The 18,810-nt window shown below is 41.4% G+C and overlaps 1 protein-coding gene across 6 annotated transcripts in view; it reads left to right on the top strand.

Annotated features, from left to right (window-relative positions):
• The first annotated feature begins 2,685 nt into the window (after positions 1-2,685).
• The window catches only part of EXOC1 (exocyst complex component 1), a 56,763-nt gene continuing 40,638 nt past the window's right edge, over positions 2,686-18,810 (top strand). For 3 of the 6 annotated variants that reach the window (XM_084627241.1, XM_084627240.1, XM_084627238.1), the window contains exons 1-6: positions 2,686-2,849; positions 10,411-10,544; positions 11,804-11,934; positions 14,759-14,918; positions 15,893-15,913; positions 17,694-17,881. In XM_084627241.1, the coding sequence (XP_084483367.1) occupies positions 10,421-10,544; positions 11,804-11,934; positions 14,759-14,918; positions 15,893-15,913; positions 17,694-17,881 (624 nt within the window). In that variant the 5' untranslated portion in view covers positions 2,686-2,849; positions 10,411-10,420. The remainder of the gene's footprint in view (positions 2,850-10,410; positions 10,545-11,803; positions 11,935-14,758; positions 14,919-15,892; positions 15,914-17,693; positions 17,882-18,810) is intronic. The other 3 variants (XM_084627243.1, XM_084627242.1, XM_084627239.1) reach the window with 2 other exon arrangements.

Raw genomic sequence — 18,810 nt, 5'->3', positions numbered from 1 at the left:
CTGCTGCCCTGCATCCCAGTGCACCTGGGTCCGTCCCAGATGGGGTCCCGGCTGCCGGGGTCTGGCCTGGCTATCAGCTCCATGGCTGGGGTCCCGGCTGCCACCCTGCTGCCGCCCGGCATCCCAGCACGCCCGGGGTCCCTCTGGGCTGCCAGCCCCTGGCTGGGGTCCGTCCCGGCTGCCGGGACCCTGGGCATGCTGGTATGTTGGGCAGCGGCAGGGCCCCAGATGCGGGGGCAGCAGCAGGGATCTCTGGGCGTGGCAACAGCAGCGGAGCCCCACCTAAAACATAACACCCCTCTATACCCCTCCACACTCCTAGTTTCCCAGGTAAACGTTTAACCGTTACACGGTTACTGTTTTTATATGTTATTTATATCCCTAATTTGGACATAATTTTTCATTGTATTACTGTGATCCTATCAGATCTAATTAGCTATACATGCTTGCGTTGAGTCTGTCTTTGAAGGGACAAAATCCAAATCCTAGGTGTTGCAGGTGTGAGTGATTCTGTATCACATTTCCCCCTGAATTAGTACTGATGCTAGAGGACTCTGAGCTGCTGAAGATGCTTTCTGATTAGACGTAAAGCCAAAGTCCTGAACACTTATGGTTAAAGTTTCTATGGTATTCTTTGCAAACAAGGGGGTTTTAATTCTGAAGTACTGAACAAATTCCAAATCAGGTAATTCCCTTGCAGTTTTAATGGGATATGGACTTCTTCGCTTCTTATCCTGAACTGTTGTGTAGAGTTGCAAAGTACTGTTAAATAACTTCTGCTTTCAACCCCACATGATAATCTGCTTTTCCGTTATGTGTAATGTGAACCTTGTGCCCCTTGCCTATCTGAAACTGGGGTTGTGGGGCTATAAAGTGATTTGAGATCCTTATGTGAAAAATGATAGAAGTGCATTATTTACTTTGTGTTTCGTGGCAATTTTCAAGTTAAAAACCTATGTCCCTCTGTACATTATAAGGATTGTAGTAACCCAATTTTCAGAGCAACTCTACAGAGAAGTTGTGCAATATGTCTTTCACATGCAACTTACTTAACACTATTTTATAACAGCACAGACTAATTCGTTTTAAAAGAAGTGGCAGAAGTAGTACATGCTGCACTTAAAACTGTGCCAAAAGGTCAGTGGCTGTAGATCAGTGGAAAAGGATCCAGAGTTGATCAGATACTGCTGTTTTTAACCACTCTGTGTTGTTTAGTTTTACATTTCACCATTTAACAATTGTATTTAAGTTTAGTTGTTCAAACTTTCACCTTGCTTCTGAGGAAACCTTCACCAAGAGAGTGTTAGAGAAGTGATACTCAAGCCTTGTCGTACTCCCAAATTTCACTTACAATACCAGCTTAGCTGGATGTTTTACTTAAGTGTCCAGCATAAAAGCTCTTAGCTGTCCCTGTCATGAAGCCAGCTGATGATACACAAACATCATACACTTCAATATGCAATCAACTTTGCTTTTGTTGCATCCTACATTACATCTCTCTCTTGTCTGCTTGGTTGCAAACTCTTTGGGGCAGGGACTTTGTCTTCATATTTGCAGGTAAAGCAGCTACTACACTGATAGTGCTGCATAAAGAACAAGAAAAGGAGTACTTGTGGCACCTTAGAGACTAACCAATTTATTAGAGCATAAGCTTTCGTGAGCTTCATCTGATGAAGTGAGCTGTAGCTCACGAAAGCTTATGCTCTAATAAATTGGTTAGTCTCTAAGGTGCCACAAGTACTCCTTTTCTTTTTGCGAATACAGACTAACATGGCTGTTACTCTGAAACCTGTCATAAAGAACAAGGTTAATAATGACAGATTTAATGACAGTGGTAACCGTATTAGTCTGTATCTGCAAAAACAATGAGGAGTTCTTGTGGCACCTTAGAGACTAACACATTTATTTGGGCATAAGCTTTCTTGGGCTAAAACCCACTTCATTAGATGCATGGAGTGAAAAATACAGTAAGGAGTATACATATTACAGCACATGAAAAGATGGAAGTTGCCTTACCAAGGGGGTGGGGGTTGGGGTCAGTGTTAGGAAGGCCAATTCAATTAAGGTGGAAGTAGCCTATTCTCAACAGTTGACAAGAAGGGGTGAATATCAACAGAGGGAAAATTACTTTTGTTTATAATATTTCACTTGCCATTATGACTCAGAGTTAACCCGCCGGTGAGATGAAGGGGGCAGTTCTCCGTTCTTAGGGTGATGATGGTGTCAGGCTCAGTGGTATCCAGTATACTCCAGTATCACCTGCCAAAGGGCTTCTAGTCAGCAAAAGGGCTAGAAAGTTAATTTTTAACATATAAATTCTGCAAAAAGGCAATGGTGCTGCTGACAGGTGCCCTGGGGGCCTGGCTCGGGCCTGGTGATCCTGTTGCCCTAGTTTAGTTCCCCCTCCCCACGCCGGACTCAGGACCTCTCCCGCTGCCTCCCACAGTCCCAGATCAGCCGTGCCACCCTTCCCCTTCATTCCCCCCCCCCCCACGGTGACCCAAGAGGAGCCACGCCCCCTGCCGCCTGCCTGGGCTCCTATTTGCTCGCTCCATCGCCCTCCCCACTTCCTTGCCGAGCCAGCGAGAACAGCAGTGATTGGGCGGTTGCTCCGGCCCGCCGAGAGGCGTCGCCCTGTTCAGCGAGAGCCTCCCTCAGTAGTCTGCGGTGTTTCCGGGCCGCCCTCGTCACGTGACAGGAAGAGGAAGCCGCCGCGGTTCCCTGTTGCGCGGCAGCGGCCGGGTCTTTGCGAGCGGCGGCGGCGGCGTTAAATGGGCCGGAGGCGGAGCCGCTGCGCCCTAAGGAGGAGACACGCCCCTGTCTTTGCGCACGCTTGCCCGGGCCCCGCGGTAAGGGGGAGTTGGCCCCGGTAACCCCGCTCCGCGCAGAGACCGGGCAGCACCGCCCCCTGCGGCTGTAGCTCCGAACAGCCCCCGCCCCGTGTGTCAGTGCCCGGTCCCCGCCGCGGCGGCGCCGCGCCCGTCTCTCTGGTCTGGGGGGCGGCCCCGGTGTAGTGACCGCGCCAGGGCTCCGCTCTCCCTGACCGCCAGGCGCCCGGCCACCAGCGGCGTTTCGTCCCCCGCGCCCCGTGCAGTCACGGCGGTGACGGGCACTGATCCCAGCCGCGCCCCGCGAGCAGAGGCCGGCGTTGCCTGCGGGCGCGTCGCGGCTGTAACAGGTGTCCCCTGACACCGCGCGGGGGTTGAGGCCGCGGTCCCCGCCGGGCCAGTCTGACAGCGCTCTGCGCAGTCCGCCTCGCACCTTCCCACACCAACAAGGAAAAACGATGTAAGGAAATGGTGGTAAAGCCAGCGGGGCCCGGGGCTCGCAGCCTACCTGACGTGGTTCTGTCTGTCTTAAGTGGACCGGATTTACTGTTGTCCGTGTTTCTGTGAGTGGATTTCCCAGTTAACGGGAGGCAGGACGTTACTACTCGTGTTGCAGTCTCGGGAGGGGACTCGGTCTGCGCTGGGATAGGGCAGTGCCAGCTACAGGACATTCGCTGTGGGAGTTCAGCATATGTCGTTGTCATGGCAGGGCATAAGTTAAAAGCCAGGCTGTTAATTATACGTTGCATACACTCTTTTGCATATATCGCAGAAGAGATTCCTTGTTCCTTGGAAGGCATTCCAGTTCAATAGGCTATTTGTAACTTTCTCAGGGCAGGGTCTGTTTCTTCTAGTGTGTGCATACTGGCAGGGCTCAGTAAATAGACTTGCCTGGCACACTCTCTGCTTATTGAAGGTTTTCCTTGTAGTTTTTGTTGTTGTGATATCGAAGTGCTTCGCAGGTAAATTAGATCTGTGAGGTGATTACATGAAGACAAGTAGGATGTCATCTGCTCTTCCCCTTTTCGTCATAGGGAGGCTCTGAATGGAAACTGGCTTTTTCAGACTCTGGATTGGTCTCAGTTTCAGAAGAATCTTATGAGAGGAGATTAAAAAAGCTTGGCTTGTTTAATGTAGCAAAATGAAGGCTGAGTGGGGATATGACTGTTCTGTCTAAATATATCTGGGGAGATATCAGGTAGGAGAAGAGCTATTTAAGCTAAGGGACCATGATGGAGCAAGGACATATAGGTATAACCTGGCCATGGATAAATTTAGTTTGGAAAGTAGAATAAAGTTTCTAACCATTAGAGGAGTGAGGTTCTGGAACAGCCTCCCAATAGGAGTAATGGGGGCAAACAGCCTAACTAGTTTTATGATGGAGCTTGATAAATTTATGAATGGGAGTATATGATGGGGTTGCCTGTGATAGCAGAGAACTGGATTCAATGCCTCGGGAGTCCTATATTCCTAGCTCCTCTCAAAGCTTGTTACTGAGCCAAAAAAGCTTTATCTACAGTTCTCTCATACTTCATTTTAGGCTTTGTCAGATGCACTGTCTCAGAAAAGCACGTCTGTCTTGTTGGTATATATATGGAGATGAGATCTCTGATGTAGCTGGGTCCTCCTGGCCCACTGACGTCTTTGAAGATTGGGACCAAGGCCTTGAACTGGTACTAGAGGGTGGACTGTAAAGCCTGTGGAAAGATTGGTGCACAGAGTTGATGTGCTCACCACTCGCCTATCTGACTGAAGAGAAAGAGGCTATGACATTCTGCACAAGTTGGAGAGTCTGTTACTTCCACTTCTAGCCCCAGATACAGAGTGGCATTAATAATTTACTTCTGGGGGAATTCTGCTCCAAAAAAATTAAAAAATCTGCATATTTTATTTGTAATAATAACACAATATAATCGTGCTGATGTCAGTTATTTTGGTTATTTATATTACTGTCCAATGGATGGAGAATGGGAGTGGGGAGCATTGGAGGAAATCCCCAAACCTCCTTTGTCTAATAGTAATGTAGCTATTACTAATAGTCTAATAGTAATTTGACCCTTTATTTCTAGTTATTAGTCAACAAATATATGCAATCATATGCTCAGTGTTACTTACATCTTAGGCAACTGAAGAGCAAGTGAGGGCTGAGGAATCAAACTCACAATTTAAATTGGCTACTGACCATCTCCAGAAAAGTCAGTAGCAAACAGTTCATGGAGCATATTTTGGTAGGAAATGTTTTCAGTCCAAAAATTTAGTCTAATCACTAAAATACCATAAGCATTTATAAGCCATACTGTCCTTTAAAATAAGACTCCTTTACCCCATTCTGGCAATGTAAAGGAGCCTTAAAACTTTTACACCTGTTTTATACCCCTGCGGGATTCACAAAGATAACAGGAACAGTTCACTAAGAATAAGTCACTAAATAGACAGGCTGCTACATTCTGCTCTGCCTGAGAGGACCAAGACTGCCCCATGCCTACCTCCTCAAAAACAACCCAAAGCCTTGCCCCTCCATGCCGAGTGTGTGTAAGAGGGACAGTGTGTCTTTCTCTGTCACACACATGACTGCCCAACCTCCCTGGCGGTGATTTATGTCTCTACTGGCTTCTCCAGGCACCCAAACTGATCTGCCTGTGCTGCTGGGGAGGGGCACATGACCACTCTTAAGGCTTCCCAATCAGAAGTCATTTTTCTGCAGGGAAGTAAAGAAATCTGCAGGGGATGTGAATTCTGCACACATGCAGTGATGCAGAATTCCCCCAGGAGTAATCATTCTGGAGGTGATTAAACATGTGGATTCTTGTAGTCAAATCCTTGTCCAGAAGGAAAGGCTCCCATTTCTTAGCTTGATGAATGTAGATTATTTTGCCACTGGGAATCTAGATTTAGTGAAGAGTCTAGCAGGACTCAAGATTTTGCACCACTTGAAGTAAAGAAAGCAGGGGCAGGGCCAGGGCCACACTCTGTTATTCCTTCAAAGCAGTTCCCCTCTTCTGATCAGTGTTACTTTGGTTTTGTTTGAGTTGAGTTTGTCATCTTTCTTTTATTCAGGAGCATGTGTAGGCATCCTTCTGGTAGCATTGGTTGCGTCTGAGGAAAACGACAATGTAGAGCTGGATTTAATCTGGGTTGTGTTAGCAGTGGAGTCTATAGCATCTTGCTAGACATTGATGTGATCTCACATACATATTGGAGGAGAGAAGAAGGGCAGCTCCTAAGAAGACTTTTTAGGCAAGATGATTATGGAAGAGAAACAGTTGCTGATTGGTACACTACATGCCATTAATGGTTACTAATTACCATTAGTAATGGTACACTACATGCCATTAGAGAGGAATGATTATTATTGACCCCTATCAGTCCGAGTCATGGACGAGGACCCCATTGTGCTAGGTGCTGTGCAAACACAGTACAAAAAGACAATCCTTGGCCCAAGGAGCTTACAGTCTAAATACAAGATGAGACAACATATGGATGTAGACAGATGGAGTACAAGGAGACAATATTGGTCATAAGCGGTGGTTACAACACACAAGCACCCTGTTGTCAAGGGTTGTTGGGGTTTTTTTTTTGTAGGCATCACAGCAAGGGAGAGTTCTGAGGAGGGATTTGAAGGAAGATAATGGGGTAGCTTTGTGAATGTTTATGGTGAGCTCTTCCTAAGCATGACGGGGAGTTATGCGAGAAAGCACAAAGGTGCTTATTTGAAAACTTAACAAATGAGTTATGGAGGCCAGCTGGCATCATGGGCCAATTGGAGGTGAGCATTGATAGCAAATGAAAGACAGACAGGGTGAAGATTGACTGTGAAGGGGCTTGAAAGTAGAAATGAGCCATTTGTTGGGTATGCTAGAGGAGGGGGAGCCAGGGGTGGGATGTAAAGAGGAGTAACGTTGTCGACATTGCGGTGCTGCATTGTCTCCTTTAGCTATGTTGGATTAACCACACTTCATAGTGAACTACATCAAAAATTACAGAGAGGTCAAGTAGAATGAATATCGTATCTTTACTCTGCTGTCTACAGTGGCTTCCCATTGAATACTGAGTCAGGTTCCAGGCAATCAATCTTCAAGGCATATAATGGCTGGTTCACAGCTCCTCTCCTCAGGCACAACAGTTAGTTTTTCAAATTCTCTCTAAATGCAGGAATTTGTTTTTAGGTGTTTCACAAAGTATCTGATGGGATATTTTATTCTTGAAGGGGAACTCACATCTTGCAGTACCATGAAGATATCCAGCATTTAATTGACCTCTATAAACATCATATAATATCAAGGTGCACTGCATAAATGTGGTAGAGTGCAGGCTGAATTTTGGAGTGAAGGCAGTGGCTGGGACTATAATGAAGATTACCTTCAGTTTGGCATTAGGCACTAACTTAAACTCTCGCTGAGGTCCAAAAGCAACATCCTGTTTGATATGAGACGTCTGGTTGGACCGGTTCAAAGACTCCGATGAGCTATTTGAAAGAATATCTATCTATTCTGGGATCATTTGAATTCTGGGTCAAAGCCCATAACAAGCACTGGAAGTAGAAATACTGTTTTTCTTTTAATACACTACTCAATTGTCTAGTGGCATCACCAACAAAAGCAATATGCTGGTCTCCTTGAACATTCAACAATAAATGCTATTAGTATTTGTGTGGTTTTAAAATAAAGAAATTAATGAGAAGCAAACTTGTTTTCAGCAGTAAGATGTTTAATAGTACAGAATGGCTACATATATATTATATAAAGGTTTTTATCATAATTCTTCTTCCACTCACCCATATGCTCCCTCACGGTAATGTGAGTTGAACCATTAAAAATTGTTTCAAATGGGTATATCTCTGGTTTCTCTGGTCACTGGGAAACTAAAGTCCTTTCCTTGGTCAGGAGAATTAGACAGAAAAGTAAAATGTCTATTCTTTGAGTAGGTATCCTTGTGGATCCTTATCTAAGTGTGCATGCATCTCATGTGTGCAAAATTGGAATTTTTGAAAAGGGATGTACCTTGAGCCAGGCCTGCACTGTGTATGCCCTCATGCCCCATCATCTGAGATCGTACAGGGCAGAGTGGCTGAAACCCTCCCTCAGTTCCATGTACCACCTGTGGCAGCAAGATGGAACAAGCAGTGACCACCCACTAACCCTTAACAGAATTCTCTCTCTTACAGTTAGCTGGTGTTAATTACCAACAACTTCCCTTTTTAATTTTATTTTATTCCCCCCTCAAAAAAAATTTTTTTTAAATCTGTTTTTGCCTTGTTCTTTCCGCCAGTGCTTCAAGCCTAAAATGGAGATTCAAAGCCCATGGACTTCAAAGTATGCCCATCCTGAACAAACTCGGTCTGCTTACATGTTGTCTTAGCTGCCGCTGTTTTTGTCTTGGTGACAGCTGGGTATCACACCCACTGCTCAGTGTGCCGTTCTCTTTGGACCAGGAGAAGAAAATCCAGGGGTACTCGGTTGAAGTTGTCCCTTTTCGAACAATCGATAAAACAAACGTAATTCCTTAAAGGGAATTGATGTCCTACAAAGACATTGATCACTTTTTAAATACAAGGAATTTGGTCCCAAAAGGACGTGAATAAACATATAAACCTTCTAGAATTATGAGCAATCAAACTTGCATAGCATTCCTACCTGTTCCAAAGAATTTCACCATGTAGGGTTTCAGACTATGTAATACATTACAGATGTGTTAAAAATCAAGGAGTTGCCTATTGATTACTCCTTTGCCAGGAGGCAATCAAGTTATGAATGTGGTACTGACAAAATGGGATAACCCTTAGCTGCTCTGCATCTTCCAGGTGTCAGCAACTATCAAGCAGACTTTCTAAGTAGACAATCTGTTACCAACCATATGTGGTCTCTGAAGAGCTCCACTATCATATCAAGTATTTCACCAGTGGGGGAAGTCCCATTATATACCTGTTTGCCACAAAAGAGAACATGCACTGTCTAGGCTTGTCCAAGGGAGGCATGAGCCCAGGATCCTTCTTTGTACCATGGCATCAAGGTCTTGTATGGATTTCTGCCGTTTGCCCTGATACCCAGGCCAGTATGGCAAATCAGAGAGGATGCAGCCATGCTGATCCTGATAGCTCCATATTGGTTAAGATAATTCTGTTTACCAGATCTCCTTGGGATCTCTATTTAGTCTCTAATAGCACCTCCAGACTAGTATCTCAAACCCAAGGTCAGATACTTCACCCGGAACCAAAATTGTTGCATCTGACAGACTGGATGTTGGCTGGTTGAATGCTACTGACAGTTTGCTACAAGTTCAAGAAATCCTACTGAAAAGCAGGAAGCTCTCCATGAGGAAAACTTATTTCTCTAAATAGAAAAGATTTTCAGTTTGGGCAGCTAAGTGCAACCTTGACACATTGAAGGTCTCTATATCTATAATCCTTGATTATATTCTGCATTTAATTCCATTAAGGTATACCTTGCAGTGCATTTGGCGTGCCTACCCCACACATAGCTGATTCAAACATAGTTTTCTCTCCATTGTATCCAGGTTTTTAAAGGGGTTACTTTATTTTCCTTACAAACTCATGGAGCCCCCTCTTTGAGCCTCTCTCAATTCTTTACACCATTTTATTCTCTAGAAGGCTCAGCAAACTAACAAGCTGTCATCACTAACCCTCACACAATGTTTCACAGAGATAAGGTGGTGTTGAGACCTCATCCCAAATCTGACACAATTTTAGGAATAATCTATTAATCTCTTTTTTCTTTCCAAAATCTCATTCTTCTCCATGGAAAAAAAAACGTCCACACTTTGGAAGTTTCAAGGGACTTGTTATGTTTTGATGGAACAAAGCCCTTTAGACAGACATTCTGCTGCCATAAGTAGCATTTCAAAAGGGCAGGCCATTTTTTCCAAGAGAATACCTAAATGTATTATGCAGTGTATTTCAATCATGTGTTTGTAGGGAGAGGTGTACCAGCAATCAAAGATCACAGGCTTTAGAAATATTCCCCATATCTGAGATCAGCAGGACTATGTGGAGTAATCCCCTTTTGTTAAATCCTATGCCCTTGACCTGGCTGTAAGATAAGATGCCAAATGTGGTAGGGGTATATTTACAGTCACTGTTTAGTAGTAGTTAGGAATCTCTTCAATCTCACCTTTCAAATGGGGCACTGTTTATTACTTTCAAGATAAATACTCAAAGAGAGAATGGTTACTTGCCTTTTATAATGGCTACTGTTCTTTGAGATCTTTTCATTCATATGGATCTAATGAGTCATCCTCCATCCCCACTTTTTTTGGCACCCACTGTACCTGGGATTCTGAATTAGTGAGGGAACTGAGGGACAGTTGAGGCAGCTCTGCCTTTATGCCCTTGGTAGGTGGGGGCACAGGGACATGCATAGTGCAGACATGGCTCAGTGGGCAGCACTGTTCAAAGATTCTGATGAGGCACTTGCACACACAGAGGGGATCCACATAGATGACAACCTCTTGAAGAACCACAGTTACTATCAAGAAAATAACTGCTGTTCTCAGTATTTAACCAGTTCATAAATGTGCTTGAACGTTATCTTGTACTCGGAATGACTTTTTTAAACCTGTTTTTCAGCTGGGAGAAAATGACTGCAATCAAGCATGCCTTACAGAGGGATATTTTCACTCCAAATGATGAACGTTTATTGAGCATTGTGAATGTGTGCAAAGCAGGCAAAAAGAAGAGAAACTGCTTTTTGTGTGCCACAGGTATGCATGTTGATTGAGAGAGACAGCAAAGTATTTCTTTTCATTGTCTTTGAGTATTTTTCACTTTAAGTATAGTAAAATGAATAGTTATATTTAATTTCTTTAAGTGGCAACTGCTTTTCATGCTCAGCCTGTTCCTTTCCTGTATAGAGAACATGTACATCCATTTATTATAAATGGATGGAATCAGTTAAGGTTTAGTGTGAAAATAAATTAGTCATGTTTTCATAACAAAAAAAGCTTTAGTATTAAAGCCCTGCTGGACCCTGCTCCAGGCATCTTCTTAGAAGGAGAGCTTGTCAAGCCAGCCAGTGACCTGAGGGTTTAGGATTTAATTCCCTAAATCCCTAGTTTAGAGGCAGGTAAGAATAGCATTACTGGCTGGGAATGATTTAAGTTCAGCATAGCTGTTTAGGCTCAACACCTTAAATAATGCTGGTTACTTTCAAAGGGAAGGGAGAGGGGCTGGGGTGTACTGATTAGAAGCTGGGGCAGGGAGCTCCGGGGAAATGTGAGTGCTATCTTGTTGTGCTTTATACTTTTGGTCCTTTGTATCTGAGTTTAGTTGCAGGCCTTCCAAGTAGTAGAAGCTTCTGGCAAATTAGTGTCAATTTGGCCTAACCCAGAACCCTTGCAAACAAAAACCAAACCAACCCCACCATATAATAACCCTAACCAGAGAGGGCAATTTTATATTCAAACCTGATTCTTCAGTGATTTATTTATTTTTTAACTGTTCCACCCCAATCCTGCGATAATGTAACCGTGGATACTGATTGGGCTACCTATGCTGTAAGCTCTTTAGGGCAGGGACTATCTTTTTGGTCTGTGTTTGTAGAGCACATAGTGCAATGAGGTCCTGGTCCATAACTGGGGCTCATAGGTGCTATGATAATACAAATTAATAATAATATATTATGTCAGGCCCATATTTGTGGGGGGGTTAATTTTGGTTGTGTCAGTCCTTGGTTCTGTTTTACATTATAGATGCAGCTTTGCTCTTTAAACTCATCACTTTATTTTAGGGCTACTATAAGAAAACAAATGCCTACATCGCACTGTAGCTGATTTTAGAAGTTATGCAGTGAGACATGCCTGTGTCTGAAGGGATCCCTTTACAACACATAGAGACTTTAAGCTAACTGTCTGAAGGGGAAAATCTGTTCAGAATCACAGATGCAAATGTAGACAAGAAGTTGACATTACTACTGGTTAAAATAGCCCCTACTCTTTGCTGAAAGTAATTCTGTACTTAACAGTGACAACAGAACGTCCAGTGCAAGTAAATGTGGTCAAGGTGAAGAAATCTGATAAGGGCGATTTCTACAAAAGACAGACAGCATGGGCACTTCGAGATCTTGCTGTTGTTGATGCCAAAGATGCTGTTAAAGTATGTATTTATTCACGCTTGTGTGACCTGTGTTTAGAATGTGTCTCTCTAACTATATAGAGACTTTAAAAGTTTTTCATTCAGAGCTCTGTCGAGTCCAAGTTAACTTCTTAACTGTGAGCTACACAAAGTTTAGATTCTAACGTCACATGAGGGTTGGGAACTGGGACGGCAGCCATCTGTCCATTTTGCGTGTGCCCTAATCTGCCTTGCCCAAATCTGAACTCCAGTGAGGGGGAGCTAAGCCTGAGGAGCCAGAAGAGCCATGTGATAGTATTCTCAATATCAATTCTACATAGTCTGTCAGAGACATCTCAGGTAGATAGAGCTTGGCTTGTGTGCAAGAACTGGTGAGAGAATACTACTTGTTTTCCCCAGTTTGAGTGCTGTATAAAATCTTTACTCCTCCAAATTCAGGTCCCCTTGAAATGGACTACCTTTGTAGAATGAAAGCATTACTGCTGATATATAATTCATGCTAGATTTTAAGTAATGCTTGTACCAGAAGGCACTTTGAAACCGTGGTGATGAGCAATATATAAGAACCTAGATAGAGCTGTCTAAAACAAATGTACATGGTAATAAGATACATTTTTGTAAACCATCCCCAAGAAATGAGAACATTAACCCATCTGTTGAAAAGTATATGGCCCTAAGGTATTTTGCCTCTTCATAAATCCTAGATTATGCATGCCCACAACAGTAACTTGGTTTTGGCCCTGGAAAATCATCTCTGTTCTGTAGAAGGTAACTTTTCCTTCTTTTTGTTAAGTATTTCATACCTCAGAACTTGGTGTGTAACTGGAGATGGGAGTGGTGGGGACAAAACGCAGGGCAGGTCTACATTAGAGCACTACATTGGCACAGCTGCACCGCTGTGGTGCGTCTGGAGAAGATGCGCTCTGCTGACAGGACAGCGCTCTTCCGTTGGCATAATTACTCCACCTCTGCAAAAGGCGGAAGCTATGTTGATGGGAGAATGCCTCCTGCCAACGTAGTGCCGGTGTGGACAGCGCTTAAGTCAACGTAACTTCCGTCGCTCAAGGGTTGTCTTTTTTCACACCCCTGAGCGACGTAAATTACATCGACTGAAGTGGTAGTGTAGACCAGCCCACACGTTACTCGTTCTTTCTTCCCTTTAATGTTCTGCCTATTGGCATTATATATGAATAATCAAAAAAGTTATTTAGGTTTACCGGCTTGTAGAAGATTTCCATCAAGAGTAGGGTGAATACACTTAACTTTATTACTCCTGTAATATATGTTTAACACACACGTTGGTTGTAACTTTTAAGAAGAGTACAATTAAAAAGAAAATCTACATTTAATTTAGGGAAATAACTTCCTTATGGGTCAGGGTTCCTCTAAAAGTATTGTTTCTATCAAGGCTTTACTTTCAGAGCAAGTGACTTTACTCCGTGGAAGCTAATATGTCTCTGAAGTGTGTGCGTTCTCTATGTATGTCCTATTTTTAAGCTATTTATAAATAGCTTATAAAAACTATGGTTGCAAAGTCAAGCACTCAAAAGTTAAGAAAAGCCAGAATTAACATTGCCTGTGCACCTTTAATTTAATTCAGCTCCCTTGTGAGAATGCATTATTACAATAGTTTTAATTACAGGATCACACACTATTTTTTTCACAGGACCCTTGCCTTTCACATCGCACATCATCTATAATGCACACCACCCATAAAATTGTGTATGCGTGCACACTTTTTATAATGTATCATTAATCATCACACTTAGCAGCTGATACTGACGAGGCAACTGAGATTCTTTTATAGTGCTTTGTGGGAAATAGTCCTAATGAAGATTTCATTTCCCATCATGTCCAGTTTCATGTGCCAATTGCTTGTAGGAGAAACATTAGCAGCAATACAAGTAATGTGTCGCAGTAAATGCTAGTCTAATTTGCAAGAATGTATAGCGTTAAGAGGATGTGAAACTTTCACTGGAGGAAAGGTAGGTATTCTAAAGTGCTTAGACTATGGAGTTTAAATCAGGCTATGTTCAGTACAGTTGATGCTGGATATATAAGTGGCTAATGAAAGGAAGCTTTTAATCCAGTGTAATCAAGGCAGCGTTCTCATTGGTGGGTGCAACAAGATAAATGTAATAATAAAATTGAAATTGTTTACTTTTTGTAAGTGACTTATTACATCAAAAACTAAAACCCTATCTTGCAATATTTTATAAATGCAGCTCATTGGTTCTCTATCCACCAGTGCTCAAATCCTACAGTGATGGGAGCAACTACAAAGCTCTAAAATGCAGAAAAAGTCCATAGTTCTGCTCAAGATGCAGTAACAGATGCGTTCCGATTGTATTGGGGCAAAGATCAACTGTATGCCTTCCTGTTGGTTCCATTGCTGCTTCTGGTGGTCAGAAAGATAAGACAGGACAAGGCGTAGGTCATTTTGGTTGCACCATGTTGGGCAAATAGTACTGGTAAATGAATCTCCAAGATCTGTCACAGGAGTCTTCATATCCTGTGAGAATGTCACCAGATCTAGTTCAAGAAAATGGTTTTGTTCTTCATGCAAATCTGTAATCTCTTTACCTCAAGGTTTGAATTATGCTTTTCCCACCATACAGTATATTTTGGAATGTATATATATTGGAATATTTACCTGAAGTCCCTGAGCCTCTCCATGATCAAAGTACACTTGTATGTCTGCTATCTCAGCACAACACCCACTAATTGACAGCAGTAAAGCTTCCATCTGTCCCACCATCAGACCACTTTTTTAAAAACTAGAAACTGTAATTCCACTATTTGAAAAACCAATTGAGCCTGATGAGTTTTCTCTTGTCTTTTGCAGGAAAATCCTGAATTTGACTTGCATTTCGACAAAGTGTACAAATGGGTTGCCAGCAGCACAGCAGAAAAGAACACTTTCATTTCATGTATCTGGAAACTGAACCAGAGATATCTTAGAAAGAAAATTGACTTCATAAATGTTAGTGCCCAGCTTTTGGAAGGTAACATTCAATAATGGTGTTTATTTTAAAACAAACAAAACTTACCATTTTACACCATCGTGGTAAAAGATATTCACTAAAGTGTATAAAAAGCAAATGCAAGGTCTGGTTTTGGAATACTAACTAATTCAATTGGTCGACTTAAATACTAGGAACTATATCTCTCCACATTTACTACACTATTGGTAAAGGTAGCTTCAAATGAACAAGTATGTATTGTGGGGAAAGCAGGTTCACTATTCTAACAAATAGAACAAGACATTTTCTACAAATGAAACAGTCTGTATGCTGGAGACACAGAATAATTTGTGAATATTGAAATATTCACTAACTCCCTAAAACAATAAAGATAATGTATAAGGTTTTACATAGTAAATCTAAGAGGAGGAGAACTTGGTGCAGTTGTATAAATCTTACTATGTTATACAAATGTGTGTAAACTTCATTTTTTGCATTTGTTTAGGATTATTCCAGGGTAATCTAATACTCTTTTTTTATATAAATCTTGGAATACCTTTGTAGGATTTAATTGCATGTAGTGACTAATCCATTTTATTTGAGCAGTCTTTGATGTAACAGGGTAAACTTATTCTGTATCATCATAATATAAGTAAAACTGTAAAAGGCTAAAACATTTAGATGGCTAGAATCTGGTATAAATTGCAGTGAAATGATGGCACTTCATGGATTGATTTAATCAGAAATGGCAAAAGTCATATGCTCGTATTAAACAATTAAAAGGACTTGTGTAGATACGCTTGAGTTCAAGCCATTAGACTCAAGTGGTATTTACAGGTGAAAAACTCCTTGGGAACCTACTTTTTTAATGTTGAACTCAAATTTTTCAAAACTTGTGATGTTGTAACATTCAACCTTGTTGCCATTTAAAAAAACACACACAATGTTCATACTCTGCCCAGCTAATAATCTTTGCTTCCTTTCCTCTGCTTTTTTCACACCTTTTTATTCTCCAGAACTACCTAAAGTTGCAGAAGGTGCGTAACACCTTTTCCTTTATTCTTTTGTGTAATGATTTTTTTGGTAATTAAGTTGCTTTTGTTCTCTTGAAATAATTCATTGAATATCTTTTCAAATTGCTAGAGAAAGCAAGTTTCAGGTGTGTGATAGAAGGTGTATGGGACTATATTAATGTCTTGTATGCTTTTTTGATCACTGTCTTCAAACTGTTTCCATAAGCTTACTACTGTGACAGCAAAAGAACACTGAAACCTGTGGCAGATTTCAGCTAATATTTGTTTGGATTATTTTAATCAATGTCTTTAGGTGTAATCCTCATTTCCTTCATTGTTTCCTGTTCCTGTGGGGAAATTTCTGTTGAGCATCAATTTTACTCTTACTCAGTGAATTCAGTTTCTATTTATAGAACAATTTTTTCTTCTGTGAATTACTCTTAGCATATTTTAGAGGCAGAGGGAAAGATTTACAAAAATGAGTGCCTAAGGTTTGGCTCCTAAATACTAAATAAGTGGCTTGATTTTTGGGTGGTGGAAGGGCAGTGTTAAGAACCCAGCATCTTTCACCAACTTCAGTGGAATTTGTTGGGTGCTTAGTACCCTGGAAAATCAGGCCACTTATTTAGGTGTTTAACTTCAGGCATTTTGTAAAAGAAAACCTTGCTCATAAAGTATTCTCAAGCTCAGGATTAATGCAGCGCTAATTAATATGCATATCAAGTTAGAATTTGGGTGTCATAATTTTTCTATCGGCATTTCTACAAATTTCCAATCATTATTGCTACCAAGAGTGACAAATGTTAGCACTTTCAATTTAAAGTAATTACCAATAAACAGCACTGCCAACCGCATGCATTCAAAAATCATTACTCAGGCTCCAAAACTATGAGATTTGCTTAAAAATCATGAAATTAATGAAAAATATTTGGACGCATCTGTGCATTTTCTCCCTGCTCATTCAAAAAGATCAGCCAATTAGGGCTCATTTGGTTTTGTGTTAGCGGCTACCATTTTGGAATTAGTAAACTGCCTTTGTGGGCTCCACTGGATTTAACTCAGTGAGATGTGTTGCGGAAAATTGTTTACATCTACCTGTGAGCTGAACCTTGGCACCTAATGGCTGGAAAGGCCAGTGTGGGAGGTTTGAGACCTATTATTCAGGATTGTGAAAGTAGGATGTGGCCCTGCCAAAGAAACAATCTCTTGACATTAACTATCTTGCCAATTGCTACCCTTTATCTAACTTTCCGTCGTGGGTAATAGAGTAAGTCCCCTTGCTTCTTGAACTCATAAGTGGCCTCCAATTCTACTAATTTGTTTTAGTATAAAGGTGGGGATATCATCTGTAGTTGGTGATCTTCTCCTAGCAGTCTACATAGGTAATATCCTGGCTGAGTCTGCTAACTGTATGAGCAGTCTTCAGTAGCAGTGACCATGAGGCTTTCTTGGCTTGCTTGTGGAATTGGGTAGGAATGAACTGGGAATGTCTTGTGATGTGTTACTGAAATTCTCCAAACTTTCTTGGTGTGACGGTTTAACTTTGGCTGTTATACCCTACAAAAGATTTTGAAGTAAATATAGGGCTTGGCCCACATGCATGCTTGTTTGTTTTTGTATTGTATTGTATTGTGTGTGTTTCCTTTCCTCTATTTGATGCGGCCTTGTCTTTAAGTCTAATCTAATTACTTTTGTTTAAAGGAGGTTGAATTATCTATCTCCATTTAAAATGGTAGCACTTTTTTCTGTATTTTTTTATTACAAAAATGAATTCATTGTGGCTTCCCCCCCTTCCCCTTATAAGAATCTGTTCCAAGTGGAGAAAATCAGAGTGTAACAGGAGGAGATGAAGAAGCTGTGGATGAGTATCAAGAATTAAATGCAAGAGAGGAACAGGACATTGAAATAATGATGGAAGGTTGTGAATATGCCATTTCTAACGCTGAAGCCTTTGCAGAAAAGTTATCCAGAGAGCTGCAGGTGTTAGATGGGGTAAGGATTTCTTGTTTTTGTTTTTTTTTTTTAAAGTGTTTATAATGAATTAGCATACCTTGTTAAATTCAGTTTAGTGCATTTTTGCCCACGACAGTATAATTTAACTAGTAACTGAAAGCTGGAGCTATTGCACAGGTGTAATTCATAAAAAACGTGGTGGTGGTTTTTTTTGTTTTTAAAATAGGCCAAAAATGGCTGAGAACTTAAATTGTATGGTATGAGACCACGAATCCCAGTGGTAATTGAACCTGTTCATATTCTAAACAAAAAGGGCTCTCAACAATTCTTGTAGCTGCTTCCATCTCATCATGTTGATTCAACAGACATTCTTGGCTTCAGAGTGACACACAGAGACACAATCGTGGAATCTTAATATATGGACTTCTGCTTTGTGCATTTATTACATTTTATATTTGTCTGAACATGTACAGTGCATTTTAAAGTAGAGGCTAAAGAAAGAGTATCTTGCATATTACAGTTAACTGGATACATATATTGCTATCTTTGTACAGAAGAATTGCATGTTCACTAGTACCTAAATTAAAGAACTTTAAAGCCATTTCCAGGCCTTCTAAAATGAGCCGAATGGACATCAGGTGAAGAATAGAGAAGGAAAAGGAAGGCATTCTAGAAGAGGTTTTCTTCTTCCAAAAAACAAATGAAGGAAAATTGTGATCCATAAATATATGTTTAGTAAACCAACTATGAAATATGTAAATCGACTAATAAAAAGATAAGCAAATTGTGATGAGTCCACTCTATACAATGAGAACACTATAAAATAAATTGAGACAATAACAGAGGTGTTAACTTTTAAAAGAATATTCCGCTCACCTTAGGATAGGGTGACAAGCAGTGTCAGCTAGGAGATTTGGATTAATGCAACAGTATTGCAGAATTGGACTGACTGATCTTAGACAGTAACT

The sequence above is a fragment of the Lepidochelys olivacea genome (genome assembly GCF_965140295.1).
Source record: "Lepidochelys olivacea isolate rLepOli2 genome assembly, chromosome: 4".
Lineage (NCBI taxonomy): Eukaryota > Metazoa > Chordata > Testudines > Cheloniidae > Lepidochelys > Lepidochelys olivacea.
Note: the sequence above shows the minus strand (reverse complement) of the source record. Positions and strands in the feature narration are given on the sequence as shown.